Source organism: Lissotriton vulgaris, chromosome 2_1, assembly GCF_964263255.1.
Source record: "Lissotriton vulgaris chromosome 2_1, aLisVul1.2, whole genome shotgun sequence".
Taxonomy (NCBI): domain Eukaryota; kingdom Metazoa; phylum Chordata; class Amphibia; order Caudata; family Salamandridae; genus Lissotriton; species Lissotriton vulgaris.
In genome coordinates this window covers 1,432,109,662-1,432,133,614 of record NC_141687.1, presented here as the reverse complement: position 1 = coordinate 1,432,133,614, position 23,953 = coordinate 1,432,109,662, and the positions used below count along the sequence as shown (strand labels likewise).

General features: G+C 45.9%; 1 protein-coding gene across 7 annotated transcripts in view; it reads right to left on the bottom strand.

Annotated features, from left to right (window-relative positions):
* Positions 1 to 23,953, bottom strand: part of ORC4 (origin recognition complex subunit 4) — a 326,462-nt gene that overhangs the window by 148,743 nt on the left and 153,766 nt on the right. For all 7 annotated transcript variants that reach the window (XM_086957257.1, XM_086957260.1, XM_086957259.1 and 4 more), the window contains one exon: positions 18,020 to 18,171. In XM_086957257.1, the coding sequence (XP_086813383.1) occupies positions 18,020 to 18,171 (152 nt within the window). The remainder of the gene's footprint in view (positions 1 to 18,019; positions 18,172 to 23,953) is intronic.

The window sequence follows — 23,953 nt, the reverse complement described above, 5'->3', positions numbered from 1 at the left end:
GCTCTTCGGTTTTGGGCCTGGTCCACTAAAATGGCCCTGGGACACCTTGGAACTCGGACGCTTCCCTGATAGGGCTTGGGTCCCATTCTCGAAAGCGTCCCCTCAGCCGTGAAGATTCTACAAAAGTCTTGGGGGCCCCCGACTCCCGCAGGCTTCTGGTGGGGAGCGGCTGCCATGTCTGCTCGTGGAATGGCCACGACGGAGCTACGAGATGGTAGTGCTCTCATGCTGACGCCAGCTTTAGTCTGAAACATCCAGAAACACTGTAGACTACCAATTCGATCAGTTCCGGTAGCGCCCCAACATGACCCGGAAGAGAAGAACTTGCCCTCCCCTCTTTGACTGATGGTTCTTGTTGCCTGTCCCCTCTGTTGTCATTTAACAGAACTTTTTGGACTGCTGAAAGGGGTTGTGTTCCGAACGCTGGTTGGTGGAGACATTTTGACTATATTCTTGACCTACGTTGTCGCTTAATGCGTTATATGACACGCCGCGTTAGCGCACCCGGAAGGGATCCGGGGCGCGGCGCGCAGCGCGTAACGTAAGCATAACAGGTCATGTGACTTGTTAATAAAACTTTTCATTGGTTCATTTTAATTTTGTTATTTTAATGATGAAAAGCTTGGTCATATGACCTAAAAATTACGCTTTTTATTGTTTTCGAACATTATTTTTTTTTTAAACATATATGTTATAATATTCCAGGCTAATGTACTTTCCTGGAAAATTTACAACTGTCCTGCAAGTAAAATATATTCCTTTTTCGAGAAAAAGGGCGTTTCTTCGTTCCATGACGGAGCCGTTGAGTAAAAGAGACTCGGCCTGCTGTCTTAGTCGCCGATACGCCTGATTATCAGATTCTTATCGATCACTTTATGTTGCAGGAGTGTAAAACACAACTGCCCTTGACCATTTATCTTTACTACGTTCCTACATATTATACCTTTTATCCGTCATGTAATTGGACTGCTTTATTTCACTTGCCTTTTACTGATTCGAAAACAGTGACTAAAAGTAAAAACTTTACCAATGTAAATACTACTACCGTGTTTTGTTTTAAAAACCTTTATTGTGAAAATGTCAGTATACAAATACGGGCCTATAACCACGTGGGCCGGCCACGGAGCAAACTGAAATCGTATATGATGAGGAGACATTTACACTGTAGAGGAACGTAACGAGCGGGCCATTAGGTTGCAAGAACTAAGGTGTCTAACAGTTGCGGAATCGGTGGACGTACATTTTGTAATTAAAATAAGACAGGGCCACTTACAATAAAATTTTCTAGATATACATTTGCGGGCAAGGAGTTACGAGTCCCATTTATACCGGCGCCATTTTGGGCGAGGCCGGGCAGGTCCAAGATATAGTCAAAATGTCTCCACCAACCATCGGCCAGACCAGAACCCCTTTCGGCCCTTTATGCTACAAGATGGTGTCTTCCATTCAGAAAATATTGTTGGCAGCATTTTGAAAGGAAAGATAAACAGCCGTTCTCCTAGTGAGTCTCACATTGTTACATTTAGGAAGAATGTTGAAGAGTAATATGTGGAAAATCTGAAGCCATTTTTTTACAAACTCTCAATCAGCCTTGGATGGAAAAAAAAATCCTGAAGAATGTACAAACTGAAAACCAATTTTTGTCTGTATAGCATCAACAGCAACGCTTGAGTCAGCTTTGTGTCAAGCCGCCATTTTCATTCAATCAATAGCGTCCCCCTGCACACATTCAGGAACCTGGTCGTGTCTTCAGGTGAAACGGATTGTGGGACAAGAAGCAGAAAGGAAAAGGAAAAAAGTTCCGCCGGACCTCGGGAGCCGGCCGCCTATGTCATGGGCGATCTTTGGCCACACCAGGGCAATAGTGAAGCTGCAGCAGGTGCAAAAGAGCTTCAGACAGTCTTACAAGCACTGCTTTTCTAAACATTTTTTTGTATTTTTGCACAGTTTTATATTTTTTTTTGTTTTTGATGGAGGGGAAACAAAAAACAGGCATTGAAAAAAGCTCAACAGTGCAGGGCGCCTTGTGCTGGTTCCGACCTATTCACACATCGGTCCACTACTGACATCACCTCATAAGCCAACGGGGCACCCCACACTGACTTTCGGCGCAGCATTGTAGGATGGCCACACCAGTGCGGCAACTTGCTGGACACCACCTCGGTGCCATCCGGATCTCGGAGCGTTCGAGTCACTGTACCGCAAGAGTGACCGGAACTCAGCTGGTCACGCCGTCTTTCGGCGCAGCATTGTAGGATGGCCATACCAGTGCGCCAACTTGCTGGACACCACCTCGGTGCCATCCGGATCTCGGCGCGTTCGAGTCACTGTGCCGCAAGAGTGACCGGAACTCAGCTGAACACGCCGTCTTTCGGCGCAGCATTGTAGGATGGCCACACCAGTGCGGCAACTTGCTGGACACCACCTCGGTGCCATCTGGATCTCGGAGCGTTCGAGTCACTGTACCGCAAGAGTGACCGGAACTCAGCTGGTCACGCCGTCTTTCGGCGCAGCATTGTAGGATGGCCATACCAGTGCGCCAACTTGCTGGACACCACCTCGGTGCCATCCGGATCTCGGCGCGTTCGAGTCACTGTGCCGCAAGAGTGACCGGAACTCAGCTGAACACGCCGTCTTTCGGCGCAGCATTGTAGGATGGCCACACCAGTGCAGCAATTTGCTGGACACCACCTTGGGCAATAGTGAAGCTGCAGCAGGTGCAAATAAGCTTCAGATAGTCTTACAAGCACTGCTCAGAACTCTCAACTATGGCACTCAACATCCAGGACTTGCCATTCGGATCTTGGCGCCTTGTGCTGGTTCCGACCTATTCACACATCGGTCCACTACTGACATCACCTCATAAGCCAACGGGGCACCCCACGCCGACTTTCGGCACAGCATTGTAGGATGGCCACACCAGTGCAGCAACTTGCTGGACACAACCTCGGTGCCATCCGGATCTCGGCGCGTTGTGCTGCCTTCGGCCTATTCGCACATTGGTCCGCTACTGACGCCGCCTCACGTGCCAACGGATTTTCTACGCTTTTTGTAGCCCTATGCCGCATAACAGGTCATGTGACTTGTTTATAAAACTTTTCATTGGTTCATTTTACTTTTGGTTTCCTAAAGATGGAAGGCTTGGTCATATGACCTAAAAATAACACTTTTCATTGGTTTAGAACATTTTTTTTTCCCAAACGATGAAAGCCCCACCTTGTTTCTGGATGATTCAGACTGAAGCTGGCGTCAGCATGAGAACACCACCATCCCGTGGCTCCGTCGTGGTCATTCCGCGAGCAATCATGGCAGCCGCTCCCCACCGGAAGCCTGCAGGAGTCAAGGGCCCCCAAGACTTTTGTAGAATCTTCACGGCTGAGGGGACGCTTTTCGAGAATGGAGCCCAAGCCCTAGCAGGCAAGCGTCCGAGTTCCAAGGTGTCCCAGGGCCATTTTAGTGGACCAGGCCCAAAACCGAAGAGCCGTCCGCCATTTTAAGAGTCATGTGGCAGCCGCCTATCGCTGCACTGCAAGAGTGGGAGCAACTCAACAACATGGTGAGCGAGACGCTGTAGCCGCAAGAGCGGGCGCAACTCAGCTGGATGGCCGCCACCTGGGGAGGCCCGTTCACGCCGCCTCCCCCACGCCCCCCCCCCCCCCCTCCCCCGGGCCGCCCCACGCCAATTTTCGGAGCAGCATTGTAGGATACCAAAACCAGTGCGGCAGTTTACTGGACATCACCTGGGTGCCATCAACATCTCAGCGCGTTCTGCTGCCTTGGGACTATTCGCACAACAGACCGCTACTGACGAAGCCTCCCTCCGCACCACCCTGGACGCCCCACGCTGTTTTTCTTTGCTGCATTGTAGGATCCCAAAAACCAGTGCGGCACCCAGGTGACATCACCTGGGTGCCGTCCAGAACTCAGCACGTTGTGCTGCCTTGGGACTATTCGCACAAAAGACAGCTTCTGACCATTGTTGCTTTTTTTTGTAAAAAATGTTTAAATGTTTTTACAGTTTTTGTTCCGTTCGTTATATTTAAAAGTTAATAAAGTTTTATAATCCTACTTTGTTGGAGTGTTATATATTTTTTTAAAAACGGGTGAATGGGGCCTTGAATCGGGTTATTGTTATGTGTGGGCTTTGCAAGTGTACTGCTACAGGATCGGACATTTCAAACTCAAATGCACGTTCTTTTTCTTACCTTTCCGAAGCATGGAGCGCAATAGCAGGCAGAGAAAGGGTGATGCAAGTGTTGAACACTGCCTGGCCTGGAAGTTGCTGGCAGTGCCCCCCCCCCCGTGAGGACACACACACACCGCCGCCCCGAGTACTTCACAGATCTTTAAAAGACCATGCGCTTGTTTATGAGGCTTAAATGGTTTATCACCCCTTCTAGAACCCCTGCATCGACCCTCTGACGTTTCCTGGAAGAATTACCACGTAACACAATACCAAGCCTTGTCAGCTGAAACCCCCGAGGAATCGTGGGGCATATTATCAAGGGGGTTTATCTCCGCTTTTTTGGCTTTAAAAGCCAAGAAAGCGGAGATAAAATTATCTCCCTATTACCAAGCTGTCGCTAACACCAGTTAGTGACAGCTAAAAGGAGATAGCGACCATCTTGGGCCCCGCTTTGCATGTCAGTGATATTTATCACTAATGACATGCAAAGTGGGCGTGCCAAGATGTTAGCGACTGGAAACAGTCCCTAACATCGCTATCTCCTATTACCAACTTTTGGAGATATTCACGCTAAGCGCGAATATCTCCAAAAGCTAACACCTGACCTGAGCAGTTCTTAGCCATGTTATCCAATGGGAGGTGGATAACATGGCTAAGAGCATTTGCTCGATAATACATGAATATCGCTGACTTTTCTGCGATATTCATGCATTGCGGCCGTTTTTTATCGCATTTGCGATAAACCTTGCTAATAGCAAGGTTTATCTGCGATAAAAATCGCCGATGTGCGGCGATAATTTTTGTCTCTAAACAAGTTAGAGACAAAAATTATCGCTAGTTGTTGGTAATATGCCCCCGGGTTTTTGCTTGCAGAAATCGGGAGGCGGGAGACTAGCACTGAAATCAGTAGTCTCACGCCTGAATCGGGAGGGTTGGCATGTCTGGATTCTCTACAGCTGGGGCCATAAACTACATCCGCAGGGGTAGGTGATAGCCTGGGACCAGCCTGGCATCTAAAATGGCTGCCGTGCATGACAAAATTGTGGCATTGGAAAAAAGGCAAGATGGCGCAGACAATGTTTATCAATAAGGATTCATTTATAACAAAATATTTTATCGCAGTGACAAATTGGCGGTCAACACTTCCTGATTTCCATCGAATCGAACGTTAACAGACATCACGCAGCAAAAAAAAAAAAAGCTCACGCACAGCCGCTGGAAGAGATGTATCAACATATATGAGCCTCCTCAGCCACCCTCAGGAAACATAGGGGATTAGGATACGTCTCCCGCACCCCCTTATACCTAGTAATTTAATTAAAACGAAGCACAAAATGGCGAATTCCCGTTTCGCTACCAGTTTGCGGCCCAGTTCGCGGCCCGTGAAGCGCTTCTACCGTGAAAAATCATTTTTTTTTTTATTTTCCCCACGGGACCCTTTAATAACCCCAACAACATTCCTAGGGGGTCAAGAGGGGTATACCTTGCCCCCTTTCATTAAATTCCCCCTTCGTTTTTCACCTCTTCTTCTCTCTCGATCCTACCGAGAGATAAGATGGCGGCCGCTCCGGACTGTTTAGAATGTTGACAGACACCGGAGAGCCAATCAGCTTTCTGCGCGCAAAGTTCCGTTTCGCGAAAAGTAAGCGAACCGGAGCGCAGCCCGGAGCGCTGTTACAGATATATATCTTGTTTTGAACGTTAATTTCTCAAAAACTACTGCAGCACATATATTGAGACCTAGCAAAGGCACATCGGGCTAACAGTCCCTACAATTTTGCCAAGTTTCGTGCAAATCCATTCAGCCGTTCGAGCTAAAAGTGAGTCCAACCGCCCTATGGAAATTAACATGGGAAAAACGCGTTTTGGGACCCCCCTTTTCTCTCGGCCCCCCCTTGACGAACTCCCCCCAAATTTCCAAGAGCTGCTCAGAAACAAAATGTGCCATTTTCCTGAAAATTTCAGCCAATCCCGTCCACAAACGCCAAAGTTATTAGGCATAGAATTTTCAAAAGTTCCATAGAGAAAAAATCCTAACTATATATACCTACTGGCTATCGCCAGTAGGTAATATATATATATATATATATACATATATACACACATACACATAAGTACATGGAAGGTATATATATGCATAAGGAAGGCAATATAAGTTGATTAAAGATGCATTTAATAAACTACGGCTTTCAAGTGTTGTACTTTAAAATAACTCATCTGTTTTTATTTTTTGTAATTCAATAGTGAAGCAACTGTAGATAAATAGTTATGGTAAAAAATTTACTCATTTATGGAGTCTCTTATATGGATGTTAAAAACAGAGTAATGTAACTATAAGTAATATGCACACTTGTTAAGCAGAACTAACAAATATCTATATTTTTAAAAACAATTATTATACACGTTTATACGAAGCAATACACATATGTAGGAATATCTATAGTATAAATAAATGCTTATATACAGAGGGATATGCTGTATATTTATGTTGGTGTGTGGTGGTTATGTGGGAAAGAGCCAATACTGGAGTAATTTTCTGAAGATAAGGTGGTTATACGTGGATCTTATGTTAGGGGTAAAGAGTTCCATAGTTTGGCTGCTTGATCAAAGAAGGATGTGACACCCATGCAGGGATGTGGAATTCCTATAGCCCGAAGCCCGGGACATGTTATTTGGGGTCAAAGGCAACACATTTCCATGTGTATTTTGTTCTTGGGACAAGTAGACCCAACCCCCTGCAGCACAAACCCTTTGGCTGCCAGTTTACAGTACCACATTATGGATCAGGGAAGGGCACTGTCTGCAGTTAAGGTCACATATGTGTCCCTGTGTTAATGATATTCAGACTTGTATTTATGGATCATTAATGCAAAGCCTTTACTATTGGGGTGAGTATTCTGAGTAAATGTTGTAAGCTCAAACTGCACTACTGACAGTGGTTCCAGTATAAAAATGAGTACACACGTTTACAAAGTTTAGCAATATGAGGCTATGTATAATACTCCCAGAATGCTCTCAGATTAGATGCAAATATTTGCAGAAGCTTGAAAGCACGATTGAGGATTCTTTGCTTTCAAAATAAAATATTAATTAAAAAATGCAAGTAGGAAAAAAACATTTCACTAAACTACTGTAAAATTTTAAGAACCATTTCTTGGCTGCATCATTTAGTAAAATGTGTTGATGTATGCTAGTATTTCCCAAAAATATTCAAAATGGAAAATCATTGTAACCAGTTTCAATATAATTATGGTAAACAAATAAACAAGAATTGGCAAAGCCAGTAGGTCTGAAATTGGTGTCAGCCTTTTGGTTTTGCCACTGTCTTGTTTTGGCATGGTTTTTGTTAAAACCTTATTGGTGTGGGAGCTGCCAGACCTTCACCATTATAACAAACACTGGCAATAGCAAAACATATTTGGTCTCAAAAAGCACACACTGCCAAAGTAGTTCCTGGCACTGAACAAAAGGACTTTGTGTGCTCATATGCTCCTTGCGAAAGAGCAAAATGCTGTCACTCACAGTGAAGCCAGCCAATAGACAGATAGAGAAAAACAGAGACAGAATTTTAATAAACATAAAAGGTCATGGTAAAAGCCAGACCTAATTAGGGGCCCAATTATTAAATAAAGTCTCAAAAGTGCACCAATGGTATTTGTCCTTGCATTAAGTGCAGATTTATGGCTTTTGTGAATTCACTAGAATTTACAGATGTAGGCCAAGAACTGGTACTCCTAGAAAATGTTTGTCAACTGAATTTAACCATGAGCACATATGCATGAGTGTTTGCAGGTTTACCTTCCCACTAACCACTTTTTTCGAGACCTGGAAGAAGTTTTACGTTTGCCATTGTCAGGAGTAAATTTCCAACCTTTCTCGGTACAGGAAAAGATTAGAGAAGAGTTGGTGAAAACCCTTAAAATATGCAAGTTAGTAGGTTTGCACAGACTCAAAAGGGCATTCCAACCCTGAAACTATTGCTTATCACTACCTTCATCCCCAGTATGTAGATCTGTGGAAACAAGGCAACATAAGGGAATTGATAGTATTCAATCCCTACTGTGGTATGAGCCCTTGCATAATCAGAGAGGCCATAGCCATGATCTTATATAATGAGACTGCTGCCATAATTTGTCGCCGCACTACATGACACTAAAGGAACACGTGGATTTTGCTCCAGGACAAGTGGATTTATGAAGCAACATGCCCCATGAACAAGTCGATATTTCTATAAAATCCACACCACTGCCATGGTTTTTTTCTTGCATGTTGGAATTTTGAGGCGAGGAGCCACTCTAGAGCGGAGGTTCCTTTGTTGAACGGATTTGGTGATTTTAATCCTGATGAAGAGCAGTCCTCTTTCATGTACTGCGTTGTGGGTGATACAAAGCAGCTTGAGAGTGGATCTTCTGCCAACCGGTAACCAAAGCAAGGCTGTCAAGAAAGGGGAGATGTGGGCTCGCGGCTTTATATGTAAGAGAAGGCTGGCAGCAGAGTTCTGAATCCATTGTAGTTTTTTCATAGTCCTTATAGGTGAACCGTGGTAGAGGCTATTGGCTTAATCGAGTTTGGATAGAACAAGAGAGAGATGGTAGTCTGGACCTTGTGTGAAAATCCAAAATGGGGGAAGATTCGATGCAGAGTTTTTATTGTAACAAAGCTTGATCTTGCTAGTTTATCCTTTCATTGATAGCTTGGAGTCCCTAGTAATTCAGAGTTTCTTACTTCCTTTGATACTTTAGGCGGTGTTCCCAGCTCATCAGGCCAGGCGGGTCATAATTTTTCCAATCGCCACACATGAGTACTTTGCATTTTGGAAGCATTCAAATGAGATGGCTCCATGTCATCCATTGATCCACGGCTCTGAGACAACTGAAAATTGGTGCGTTTCCAATGTCTTTAGGGCATTCCAGTAGAAGGAGTATTTGCGTGTCATCTGTATAGTCATAGCACGTGAGGTATAAGTGATCGGTGCCAGTAAGTACTTCATGTAGATATAGAAAAGCATGGGCGAGATGAGAGCCTTGAGGATCCCCTGCTTTTGTGAAGTTCAGTTTGGATGAGGAGGGGTGGGGGGGAGGGGGTGGTATGGATGACATTAGTTCTGTTGTGAAGGTAGGAGTTATCCAGTCTAGAGCAGTCCCCTTTATGCCAGCTTCCTAGAGTCTGTATCAGTGTCATAGTCAACAGTGTCAAAGGCAGCCGAGAGGTCCAAGAGAAGTAGCGCAGCAACTCTGTTGAGGTCAACTATGTTCTTCAGGTCATCCCAGATGACAACGAGGGCAGATTCTGTGCCTCTTCCTTGACAGAATCCCGTTTGGAAGCCTGAAAGTATAACACGATCTTCAATGAGTTGTGACATCAGGGCGAATGCTGCTCGGTCTATTGGTTCACCCAGGAAAGGTCCATTTGTTATTGGTGTGTAGTTGTTGGGGTTCAGCGGGTCCAGGTTTGTTTTCTTCAGTAATGGGCGTATGTAGAGCTTTGAGTTCTCTGGAAATATTACAGTAGTTAAGGAATTGTTGATTCTTCTTCTTACTGGTGCAGCAGCAGAGGTTGTTATAGGAATTCTTTTGAAGGTTTGTGGTGTATATGGGTCAGAAGGGCTGCCAGCAGGCATGCTTGTTTTGACCAGGTCCATAAATTAATTGTGTGAAATTTGTTGGAAGGAATGGAGAGGCTGGGTTAAAGTATTCTTCAATTGTTGTTTTGGAAAAGGGTCGGTGTTGGTGCTTTGTCTTAAATAAGAGTCCAACGTGTCTGCTTTGGCCGGGTAATGATTTGCCAGTTTGTCCGTGAAATCTTGAGTAACGGGATGAGCTCTTTCTAAGGAATATGGTTTACAAAATTCAGTGAGAACTTTATAGAATTCTTTATTTATATGCTTCTGTACTATATATGTATATACAATGTAGAAAAGCATGAGACTGGCTAGGCAAGATAGCTGTGTCAAGCTAGACCTAAATTTTTATTAACAAAAGAGCTGCAGTACTTTAACTCTTTCCAGATAAAGCATAGTGTGATGTTTTGTGATCTAAAGCACTGATTATCACCCTGGTTGATCTCATGGTTTTGTATAGTGCCATTGTATGTGTTTCTTTACCAGTGCGGCAAAAATGATGTATTTCAGAACTTTGAGATGCCTTTAAGAATCATAGTTTGAATGTTTTGTGCTCTTAACTGGTATTGAAAAAGTGGGATTTATGTGAATGACACAGACTAAGTAGACTACACAGCACACAGTGCTCCGTCATCCAGTGTGAAGAAGTATGTTTGCTTAGTGGTTTGCATGTTAGATTGTATTTTTTCTAAAAGAAAAAGGATTATTTTTTAGTCTCTTCACTTCACATTTAGTTACCTTATATAAATATGATGGTGTGTTGATTTCGTTGGCTGGGTTTAAACTGATTTATGAAGTCCTTAAGCTGCCGCAACATGCTTAGGAGAGGAAAGGATGGATCAGGTAAAAAGGGATTGTGGGAGGAGCTTTGTACTATGCTTGTACGACACAGGTTGGTGGAGTATAGTTTACAAATGATAGCCAAACTTAGGTGTTGGTGGGCTGGACAGAAAGTTGGGAACAAAAGATGAGACAGGAGCATCAATGTGGGGAGAGGATGTGGCACAACAGCCAGAGCTTCTGACTTTGGAACTGGGGAATCAGGTTCGAATCTCGGCATCGAATCAACATTCTGAGCAAATCACTTGCGTTTCATGTGCCTAAAAAACACAAATGAGGACTGTGTCCTTCTGTAATGTAAATGGTGCTCATGTAAAGCGCTCCCATACCTTAGGGTCGAGTTTGCACTACATAAAACTGCAAAACAAAAGCAAGCGAATAGTTGTGAGTTAATCAGAGAAAGAATGAGTGAAAATGTGCAAGACTGGCTGCACGAGAGGGAGACTGAGTAAATGAGAATGATTGAGAAAGAGCGATGAGGTGAAAATGAGTGTGAGTTAGTGAATGTAAATTAGCAAGAGAGAGAATGTAGAGCGCAGTCTGCGAGTCTGCTTTTGGCCCTTGCAAAACCCTGGTATCAGCATGCTGGAGGCAGTTATTAGCAGACAGTGAACTGGCATACTAGAGATAATGCTTGATATATGGGACATCCATGGCAAAAGGCAGGTATACTGGTATAGGACATGACAAAATCCTGGACATAGCATGTTGGAGTTGATTTTTAGCCTGAAGGAAGGCGGTGTGGCATATTGGAGGTGTACAAACAGGACAAAATGCTGGCCCCATCATACCAGAGGTAAATGTTGACATAAGGGTCATCCATGGTACATTGATAACATTAATAGCAACATTTGAGGACTGGAATATTATATATAACTGTTGGCATAAGACGACACTCAATACTTCTAGGCATTCACCCATGTCAAAATGATGTCCCTGGCTCACTGGTAGTTCTTTTTGGCATATTGGGGCACCCATAGAAAATTCTGAAAAAAGGGGGCTCAACACCAGCACCCTGCTCGACAACCTCGCCAACCTGGGACTCAAGCAACTGGTGTCCACCCCCACCCACCTCGCCGGACACACACTCGACGCCGTCTTCTCATCCAGCACAGACATCGACTTCAGCCACGCCACAGAGCTTCAATGGACGGACCACAGCTGCGTCCACTTCACCTTCAAGAGAACGACGACCCACCAACACCAGCAACAGACCGCCCGCAGAAGCTGGAACAAGATCACAGCAGACCAGCTCGCCACCTCCCTGAGCCAACACCCTCCTGCCAGCTCAGCGAACCCCAGCCAGGCCGCCGACAACCTCACGAAGTGGATCAGCAACTGCACGGACGAACTCGCCCCGCTGAGGACCCCGCCTAGCAGACCCGGCAGCAAGAAGGCCCCATGGTTCACCGACGAACTCAAGAGCTCCAAGAAGAACTGCCGAGCCCTCGAGAAAGTCTGGAAAAGGGAACCGACACCGGACAACAGGACCTCCTACAAACTTGCCACCCGGAAACACCACCAGCTGATCCGCGCCGCCAAGAAAACAGCATTCAAGGACCGGTTGGACAACAACGCACACAACTGCAAGGAACTCTTCAACATCGTGAAAGAGCTTTCCAACCCCAGCGCAGGAAACAACGACATCACCCCATCGCAAGACCTCTGCAACTCCCTCGCCTCATACTTCCACAACAAGATCACGGACATACACAGCAGTTTCAACAACCAACCAACGCACACCACGACCGACCAGCCACCCCCCCCCACCACCACCCTCCACGCCTGGACCCCGATCAGCACCGAAGACACCATCCGCACGATGAACTCCATCCACTCCGGATCACCGACCGACCCCTGCCCTCACCACGTCTTCAACAAGGCCGACGCTGTCATCGCACCCCACCTGCGAGACATCATCAACACCTCCTTCGACACCGCCATCTTCCCTGAAAGCTGGAAACACGCCGAACTCAGCGCTCTACTCAAGAAACCAACAGCGGACCCCACCGACCTCAAGAATTACCGCCCCATCTCGCTTCTCCCGTTTCCAGCCAAAGTCATCGAGAAGACCGTCAACAAGCAGATGGCCGCCTTCCTCGAGACGAACGGATCCCTCGACCCCTCACAGTCCGGCTTCCGAGCCAAACACAGCACCGAGACCGCCCTCATCGCCGCCACCGATGACATCCGAGCCCTGATGGACAATGGAGAAACAGCGGCCCTCATCCTCCTAGACCTCTCCGCGGCATTCGACACGGTCTGCCACCGCACCCTAGTACGGCGCCTCAGCAACATCGGAATCCAGGACAAGGCGCTGGAATGGATCATCTCCTTCCTCGACGGAAGAACACAGAGAGTCCGCCTACCACCGTACAAGTCAGAGGCCTCCGAAGTCATCTGCGGCGTCCCCCAAGGATCATCCCTGAGCCCCACCCTCTTCAACGTCTACATGAGCCCCCTCGCGGCCATCGTACGCAAACACCACCTCAGCATAATCTCCTACGCCGACGACACCCAGCTGATCCTCTCCCTGACCAACGACCCCGCCGCCGCCAGAGCCAACCTGCACGAAGGGATGAAAGAGGTAGCCGAGTGGATGACGACCAGCCGCCTGAAACTGAACTCGGACAAGACGGAGGTCCTCATCCTGGGCTCCTCACCCTCCGCCTGGGACGACTCCTGGTGGCCTCCCGCCCTGGGCACCGCACCCAAACCAACAGACCATGCACGAAACCTGGGCTTCATCCTGGACTCCTCCCTCTCCATGACCAGGCAAGTCAACAGCGTCTCCTCGGCGTGCTTCAACATCCTACGCATGCTACGGAAGATCTTCTGGTGGATCCCCACAGAGACCAGGAAGACCGTCACCCAGGCCCTCGTCACCAGCCGACTGGACTACGGCAACGCCATCTACGCCGGGACCACCGTCAAGCTCCAGAAGAGACTCCAGCGGATCCAAAACGCCTCAGCCAGACTCATCCTCGACATCCCAGGATCCAGCCACATCTCCGGACATCTGAGAGACCTTCACTGGCTCCCCGTCAACAAGAGAATCACCTTCCGCCTCCTCACCCACGCACACAAAGCCCTACACGACCAAGGCCCGAGCTACCTCAACAGCCGAGTCAACTTCTACGCTCCCCAACGCCACCTCCGATCAGCCAACCACGCCCTCGCCGCCGTCCCCCGCATCCGAAGAGCGACTACAGGAGGAAGGTCCTTCTCCTACCTGGCCGCCAAGACCTGGAACTCCCTCCCGTCCGACCTGCGCCTGACCCAAGACCACCTCTCCTTCAGGAAGAAGCTGAAGACCTGGCTGTTCGAGCAGTAGCGGCACCCCCCCCCCCCAGCGCCTTGAGACCCTACGGGTATGTAGCGCGCTTTATAAGTGTCACTGATTGATTGATTGAACTCATGTGGAACGTCAGGTTTGAATGGCTTGGCACATCATGAAAAGACCTATTTTTAACTGTGCCATTTCACAGCCCACAACCTTTTAGCAGATTTATGTGAAAAGACTGCTAAAAATACACTCTTTGACTAATTTACTAAAAACCTCGGGTTCATTCGCTTTGCTCAGTACATTTTAGGGTACGTATTGTATTACTCCCAATCACATTCAAATGTTATGTTATGTTACCCTAATATATGTGGATCCAAGAGATCACTTTTGTATTTTTTCACTAATGACACAGTTATAATGTAACTACAGTGATATCAACTATTGTTATATAATCCGGGGTAAGGTCAAGTCACATCACTTCCTGGGAAGATTCAGGGACAAAATCATGAGATCACTTTCTTTGATGTCAATAAGGTCAAAGGGCATGTTATGTAATTTCCGCTACCCCTAGCATTTTTGTGAATCGACATCTATGGTTTCTAGACACTCTACACCTTCCAAATCTGAATGACACAGGCCAAGCGGTTCTTGTGGGGGCATTTACAGAGGAAGAGGTGACTGATGCCCTATCAGGGATTCCCACTAGTAAGTCCTCACCTGGAGAAGACTTATTCACCGGTGAGCTTTATAAAACTGAGAGGTATATTCTCATGCCCCATTTTCAATGAAGCAATGGATACTGGCTCGCTGAGGAGCCAGATGCGACAAATCAGTAATCACCCTTCTCCTCAAAGACAATCCAGACCCCCTAGATTGTGCTTGCTGCCATCCGAACTCCCTCATTAATGTTGACCTCAAACTGATGGTTAAGATTCGGGTGACTCGGCTAGGGGAAGGTGATACTGTTACTTGTTCATGAGACCCAGCTGGGTTTTGTACCAGTGCGTAGCTCAAGTAATCTACACTAGCACACCTCTTGTGGTGCACAAAGGACAATCCTTCAGAGATGATATCGCTCTCAACTAGACGCTGGCTTCATTCAAACAGTTAATCTTCTGTATTATTCCCGCCTCTGATGAAGTGTCCTGCTGTGAGTTATTTTACCAACACAACACAGACCGATTGCGAGAGGTGCTCAGGATCCTCACATGAGTTGGCGGGGTAAAGATTATGATCTACGCAAAAGACATCCTACTCCTTTGATCCCAACCGTGACCTTCAATAGTGGCAGTAATTTCCACCATCGAGGTCTTATCCACACTGTCAGGATATAGAGTCAATTGGATGAAAAGCTAGACCCTCACGCTAACTAGAGCCATCGCCTCTGCATGCTTCCATGGCTACAATATGACATGCATACCCTGGGCTCCGGTATTTGGGTATCAGAGTAAACAGGGGCCAATCCCAAATAGTAGAGGACAATCTTCTCTCAGTTCTGGAGAAGACCCAACATTACAATATATCCTGCCAAGACATGCCTGCCAGTGAACACTGTGAGGCCAACTACCAATCTAAATGACATTTGAGGCTATTGAGTACATGATACCATCATACTGAAAAGGCATACTACTTGCCTCACTGTCAGATAGATATGGTGTTGTATGTTAAAGATGATTCCTTTTCAGAAATGCCTGCACCTCCAATTCACTAATTATTCAACAATATACATCTTGACTAAAAAGTCTCGTCTGCTCAGCCACCATCACTTAAAACACTGGTTGCACTTCATCCAGACCAGGATGTCCAATGCCTACTCAAAGCTCAAACTCACCAAGACTGAATTCTTATTTGCCAAAAGATGAAAACAGAAAATAAGCCTAACCTGGCTCAATAACCTGACACCCAACTTTCACTTAATGCCAAGTCACATGTATTCATGCTTTTGTTTCCAGTTTATTATTTTTTGATAAAATTAGGAATTGAGAAATAACAGCAAATACAGTGACATGCAAGTTCAGCTAGTAATAGAGATACAAATGCTGATTGTGATAAACGCACCAATAGCAAACAATACTTATATATACTATTTAAGAGACGTAGAAAAAGGAAGAGACGGATGAGAGAATAAGCTATAGATGGAAGTAAGTGAAGAGGAAGGGAAGAAGTCCAGAGAAAAATAAGGTAAATAAGATGGAAATACAAAGTAGGGAAGAAAAAGACGGGAGGGAGCGGTAGTGAATTCAATGATGGTGATGAGGAAGACCAAGAGTCTACGCGAACTATGAGGGAAAGACGGGGGCATCTTGCAAAAAGGGGACCCATATAAGAAGAAAAGAAAAATATCTGCTTTGTCCATTAGATCATAAATGATCTTCGTAGGAAAGTGACCCTACATGGTTAGACTTGCTTTTTGCCTGGAATCTGATGCAATTTTGACAGAAGTGCACTGGGCTCCTGCTATCCAGGACCCCAATGTCGGATCTATTTCCCTAATACTGTACATTTGCTCCCACAGTTGACAGTACCTTTAGCACCCCTTGTAAGTCCCTAGTAAATGCTACCCCTGGTACCTAGGGCAAGGAGGCTAAAGGTCATCTCTAGGGGTTGCAGCATGTTTTGTGCCATTCTAAGAGACCCTCAGCACCAACATACAGACTGCCATTACAAGCTGTGTGCCATGGTTCAGAGAAAAGAGAATAAATAGTACATGAAATTTTATCTGATGTCATTTTTTTTAACACAGTTTAATATCCTGTCCCTGCACATTTAACGTAAAGTAATATGCCTGCATTGGGAGCAGTGGCTGGTGACTGCAGCTGTAATCCAGAGCACGCCTGCACTTCTTTTGCTCTTACTGAGGAATGCCACTAGTACTCCTCATCTATATCATTACTGTTAATGTTCATGAAAACTCCCCTCCTTGTCCTAGTTACTAACGTGTTCCTCCACAGAATCCACCTCAAATTCATATTAGGTTGCTACTGCGGAAACTTTGGCTTCCTCATAGTGAGTATTAAATATATATTAACAACAAAGTAGTGACTGTGATAACAAAAAAGAACTAGTGAGGTGTAGTGATGCTCCGCAGTGTGCCGCAAATGCGATCAATACTCACACACGTGCATGCACACAGCGAATACTCTCCCTAGGTATGCCCAGTTAGGTCCTCCTCTAGGGAAGAAACCTAGTGGGTTTGAAGGTCACCCGGTGTAGAAGGGAGGGAAATAACCGTACTTATTGGAAGGACCCTCACTCACCACTAGTTGGTGACATGCTTCATCATTGGGTCCCCGCTGGGGTGACCGAATGTCTCCCCAGCGTGCTACGACGCCTGGTTACAGCGGAGCAGGATGTGGTGAGTGCAACAGTGCCCAAATTAGGAGGTGACTCATAGTGAGCTCAGAGTCACTGCTTTCATACCATATTAATTTTTGTGCAACAAAACACTGGAGAACCCTGAAATTATACTGGTCTTTCCAGGCAAATAGTGGCTGGTACTAGGGCAGAACGTAAAGGAGGACGTTTCCCTAATGCCAGGCTCTATAAATCATGTTCAAATGACCTGGAGTTACATGAAGTGGCTATAAGCCCATAGTGTTAAATATGCCTTTGTGTTGGACCTGCGCCGCAGCAAACATACTGTTAATGGAAATCCTTGACGTTCTTTATTCTCCACCGTTGCCACAACCGCACACCAAGACTCCCTATCCACCCCGCCCCCCCCCCCCAAAAAAAAGCTGAAGTGTGTCCCCTGGTGCATTCCGGGCTTCAGAGTGACTTGGATATCCATCTTTCTAGCCATGCAAGGAGCAGATGATTCAAACCTCGAGACCAACATCTTGCTTTTTACAGATCCAACACAAGGTAGGTGTAATGTTCACAGAATGGGAACCCACAACAGACCCCATAAAACAAACAAATGTTAGTTCAGCACCATTCAAGCACAATGTTCTTTCGGCACAGACCTCTTAGAGAAGTAATCAGGAGACACTAATGTAGTTAGGGAGCCTTCATCAGGTTGCTGCAGGTAAAACGAGGGAATGATGTAAAGTACATTTAATACATTGAGAGGCAAAGCGTTGCTCACCAATCTGCATGTCAATCCTAAAACAGCAACTGGGGTTTGTGCTGACTGGGAGATGTCAAAGAGGTTGTATAGGAGAGTCTGGTTCTTGTGATGCGCAAAAAGGTCAAATTCATCCAATACAAATATGACTGGACAGCTGCTTGTACGGTCACCTAAGAAAGAAATTCAGTCGTAATACAACATTTGTTGGATACCTAACTCTACTTGAGTACATTTTTTTTGTTTTACTTGATATGCCTACAAAGACATATACAGACAATCTAAATGATCTACATATTCTTTCTATCACGCCCAAGGCATATTGATGATTTATAACAAGTACCCATTCTTTTCTGTAATAACAGCTACTTATGTTCAATGAAAATCATCACATGCTTCTAGTATTTTTAGAACTGGTTTAGTGATGTCAGATAAGATTACATTAGTGGGCAGCATATGCAAGTTTACCAGTAGTGACCACCTAAGGCCCGGTTGCCAATAGTAATGTGTAATAAAAAAAAAATACTTTATCATTGTGGAATACCTCTGCATGGGTAATAGATAAGACCATGGCTACAATGCCATTGACACCAAGCTAATGCCAATAATAAGTCTCCCCAACACCGCATGATTTATCGCTTGAATACATTATGGAAATTCAATCAATTTTCTCAAAACATCAGTTGATGGGTTCTAAAAATACACAAATTTCTGTCTCAAATGCACACCTTTCAAATTAGTTATACATATATTCATTCAACCATGCAAAAGCATTCTAACCTAAAAGGCAGAGCTGCACACAGGAGAGGCACTTACAGGTAAGTGGACAGTTACAAGTAGTTAACGAGTTAACTGATTTATAGCATTACCTGGGATCCGTAAACTGAAATCTGGGGTTCAATAAGCATTTTCTAATGTATGTCCTCATTTCTGTTGCAAGCTTGCAAGACAATACCATATGCATTTTCATGGTGACTCCCACTCACAGAGTTTATTACCTACTTCTCCTTTACAAGACAGGAACTGTAATTTCCACTAATGAACCCGCAACAGAGTACTGAATGCTTTTCCCACTTCTCTGTCTGAGCCCGGCTTAGAATGGTTTTGTGCAGGGGTGAGAAAACCTCGACGACCAACTCAGAATTGGCGTAAGTGTTTTAATTCTCTACTGCTTCTCAATTTTAAGGGAACCATCCTCCATGTTTAGAGCTAATAGATTGGGGATCCACTCTGTAAATGTTCTAGGGTCTGTTCCTACTTTTCAACTCGTTTTAATTTGTTTAAAGGACACATTATAATTTTAGCTACACCCATAATGTGGATCAATTTTCAAACCTATTTGTATATCTGTGCCTGTGTTTTCAAGAAAAAGAATACATCTTGTGAAGAAATGTTGAACAATATGTAAGTGGGCACAACATATACAAGAAGAAAGTGAGGGTAAGTATCATGCAACAACATGATGAAAGATATGCTTGGAGTAATCCTAGTCACTGACGTTAGCCCTTATTTTTTCACCCGCCATGCCCCTTTAGACAGACTTGACGTGCATTTCAGTCTTGATCTTGCTTCAAATAGTTGCAGTCCTCAGTCTGGATCCAGTACACTGAGACCTTGCAAGTGAGGTGTAACTTGAATCTGTGGCAAAGTGAGAACAGAGACTCACTTCCTGTCGCACCTAAGCCATTGATAGCAACAAACAAAATCTGAGAATTGCTTCGTCATGTGATGGGAGGCACTCATTTTGGCATTGACATACTGGCCCATGAGGAGGGCAAGACCAACAGAGACAAAGACATTATTGCCCATGAATGCCAGCCTTTTATACTCTTGGTCTGGAGGACCTGGCCTGGCAGTTCGGTCTGACTCTTCCTATGAGGCACAGGCTGAAGACTGAATTGCCTATGGCTGGGTCCAAACTGGGGTGGCGTAGTGGGCAAAAGAACGATGGATTTAACCCAGATCTTTTGACTGGGGGAGAATGTTTGCATTGTCAGCATTCCGTCCATCATTTGTTTGCTGTAACACATTACAAGGGATGGCACTCCCTGCAACCTGGGTTGGAGCTGAGATTTTTCCTGTGTACAAAAAAGATTTCCCTCTATTACCCACCAACTATAGGCCAATCTACCTCATTGATGTAACACAAAAAATCTTTGCATAAATTTTGTTGAGCCGCCTACAGACATGGTTGGATTAACAATGTGATCAGTACCCTGCAAGCTTGTTTTAGGTAAAATAAACATCCACTATTTATTAAATATTTAGGCTACCGCTCATCTTTTGGAAAACGGTGCATTTGGAGCAAAGTAGACTTTTTGTGGTCTTTGTGGACCTAAAAGGTGTCTGATTTGGTGTAGGAAGCTGGGTTTCTGTTGCAGTAACACCCCCACTTTTTTCAGACTACGGATGCACTTTAAATTGATGTGCCCTGGGTCCCTGCCAATCAGGTTCCCAGGGCCAGTGTTCTTTCCCAAAACTAACCCTTGTACCCCCGATTGGCACCTCTCTGGCCACATGTCAGTCCCTTGTAAAAGGTACCATGGGTATCAAGGGTGGCCAGGGAAGGCCTCTAAGGGCTGCAGCACTTATTGTGCCACCCTTAGAGGCCCTGTACCTTTACACACACACACTGCCAATGCAGGTTGCATGTTTTGGTGCAGAACAACATGGCACACATCCCTGTGTGCAATGCCTACAACACACTGCCCTAGCATAGGTCAGCCACCCCTCTAGCTGGGTACACTATACAAGTGGGGAGGGTATAGGTGCATGAGCCCTGTACCCCTACAGTGTCTAAACCAATTCTTAGACATTGTAAGTGCAGTAATGCCACTTAAAGTACATGGTGCTAGGAGTTTGTCATTACGAACTCCACAGCACCATAATGGCTTTAGTGGAAAGTTTGGTATCAACCTTCTCAGTACATTAAACCCACCCTGATGCCAGTGTGGGATTTAATGAAAAATGCACTCAGAGGGCATCTTAGAGATGCCCCCTGAAAAACGACCAGCCTCTGGTGGGTTTCCTGACTGGTACACACCAGCCTGCCACAACAAGACATGTTTCTGCACCCCTGGGGCGGGAGCTTTCGCTCTCTGAGCCCAAAAACAAAGCCTTGCCTGGGAGGTGGTGGTCACACCTCCCCTGGCCAGGAAGAACCATCTGTGGCAGGGGAGCTTCAAAGGTCTTGCAGCCTTTGTAATGCGAGCTCCAGCCTCTCCTGCTATCAGGAGAAGGCCCACTTCCTGTCGCCCCTCCTTTTCGGCGGGATGACAGGTGGGAAAAGTTTGCCAGCCCAGATGGTGTGCCGACCTCCGTCAACTCCACTCCTCAGGTGGGGGAGGAGAGGCGAAGCCCAGTCTTCAGTGCCCGCCATCTTGCAGATAGCAGGAACTCTCCAATCAGGATTAGGGATTTTGCTCACTCCCCCACATGGGGTGAGCACACCAAGGGTGTAGTCACCCTAAGGTCAGTAGCCCATTGGCTACTGACCTTGAGACACCCTGAAAGATTAATTTAAGCTTCCAGTTTGGCACAGAATGCTAGATTAAGAAATACATAAATATAGGAAGTTGTGCTTTGGGTAAGGAAAGATTAGAGATTGTCACTCGCGACCCGTTCTCTGGATTCTGTGATAGTAATACGTGTTTGTTGTGTAGCACTTCATAAAGCACTCTTGATGCTTCTAAGCGCTATGAATGCCTGACGTTGCTGTCACGTGGGATTCTTATATCTTGTGCCCTGCAGACCGCTGAGGATGTAGCCGAGTGCGTTAAGTCAATAACACGTCTTTCTTTTTGAGGGTGCTTTATCAATAACCTTGGCGAACTTCGCTATTACCGTCATCCAGGGTCCTTCTCGCGGCGCTCGTGCTATTATTTATTAGTATAATAGGCAATAAGGAGCTCCCTGAGGGAGGCGTCAAGCGACTCCACAGTAGTAACCGCCGAACGAGTTACTTACCTTCGGTAACGATGTATCTGGTAGAGACGTAGTCTAGCCGCAGATTCCTTAACTTAGAATATCCCCAGGCATCAGACAGGATCCAGAAACCTTTTCCGCAGAAGCACCTATGTGCGCCGGCACCCCCAGTCTCCGCCCCGACGTCGTCCACGGACTTGACGTTAGCGGAGCCATATAAGCCCCTCCGGGCGCTCTGACGTCAGTTTTTGTCAGAGAAACTTTTCCGCATCAGAACGCAAAGCCATCACCAAAAAACGGAGAATATGGGAACAGTTTGAAAAAACAATGAAAAAATTGAAGAAATTGACAGGTGAGACAGGGCAGCACTCTGAAGAGCCACCCCGCAATAGCCTAGGCTCAATCAATGTTAAAGGAAGACAAGGATGTGGAAAAACAGCCTGGCAGAGGAAGAAAATCCACATCTGAAAGTAAAACTGTGAAGGAGAACATGTCCGGAGTAAGGAGAGTACACCACAAGACGTCACCAAAAGGAGACGTTACAATCTCCATTAAAGATCCATATTTGGACATGGCCAATAGTCCTGAAGGAAAAGCCAGCCGAGGCGGCAACTACCACAAGGCCATGTAGAAGGTGAAAGCAGGATGGTGGGAAAAAGCGTGAATAGGTTTCACACCGTACAATCCAGGACTAGGACTGAAAGGAACATATGATGTATTAACATATTGCCTAATTTCAGAGCATGGCGGGAAGCAGCAGAGAAACAGAACAAATCAGTCTGTATTGGAGTGAGAGTAGAGAACCCAGGAAGGGGCAAGCCACCGTAAAGGAGGAGAGTATAGAAAGTTTCAACCAGAAAAGGTCCTCGCAGAATGGGGAGGTTGGGCGGGCGTTAAGGAATCTGCGGCCAGAATATTTCTCTACCAGATACTTCGTTACTGAAGGTAAGTAACTCCTTCATCTGATAGAGACGTGTAGCTGCATATTCCTTAACTTAGAATAGATACCAAAGCCATACTCAGAGGAGGCGGGTCTGCAACTGAACCCCATCAAGTTCGTGAATTAACTTAGCCGTCCATAAGGTGACTAAACAGCACCGTTAACCTTAGAGATGAAGTATAATGAGGCTACGAAAGGTAACGTAGTCAACCTCCAGACCATGAAGCTCTAAGGAGAGCAGAAAGAAATGGGAGGCAAAGGCAATAGGAGCCGTGAAGAACAGTACAGAAGACCCCCTTATGTACACTGGGTTGAAAGAAAGACAAGCCAGATGCCCTTGGCGAAGTGAGAGTTCATACGTCAAAGGAAGATGAACCAACCCAGAATGTGAAAGATCCCCAGGATGCGAACGGACGACAGAAGCAAGCAGTCACCAGTCGACCAAGGAAATAGTGTAAAAAAACATTGTGGCACCTGTAATTGCAGAGCACTGGAACAGCAGAGGCAATTGGGAAACTATTATCCCACAACAGTGTTTCATCAGGCATGCGGGATAGACACCACACAGCATGGAACCTATGCCAAATTCTGATGCAATACAGACAGAGAAACCCAACATGCAAGAAGCAAGTCACACTAAGAACTCTGTAGGAATGGACAAGTGACTCCCAGCAGAACGTGTGCTCAGCGACTCCATAGGAGCATACCAAGGCACTGGCAGAACTGAACGAAATGAATACCCCACATAGGGTAAGGCAATCCCCAGCAGGGGTGTCCTCTTGGGCTAAGCACAGTCAGAGGACTGAAAAGAAAAAAAGCAGCCAAACGGCTGTACTGAACGAACAGATAAAGGGCTAACCAGCCATGAACAGGAACCAGCCACTAAAAACCACCTGCGCATTAGGTTGGGCACCGGAAAATAACTCAGAGATATAGCAACACGATTAAGCTCAGCCCTGATAAGAGACGGGAGACCACTGAATCCGCATGGCAGTCCAACAGATCAGAACAGTCGCGCAGCCAAGCATGTCGGCGTAAAGCCACAGCAAGAGCCAGGACCCGTCCCATAGAGTCAGTGGCATCCAGAGAGG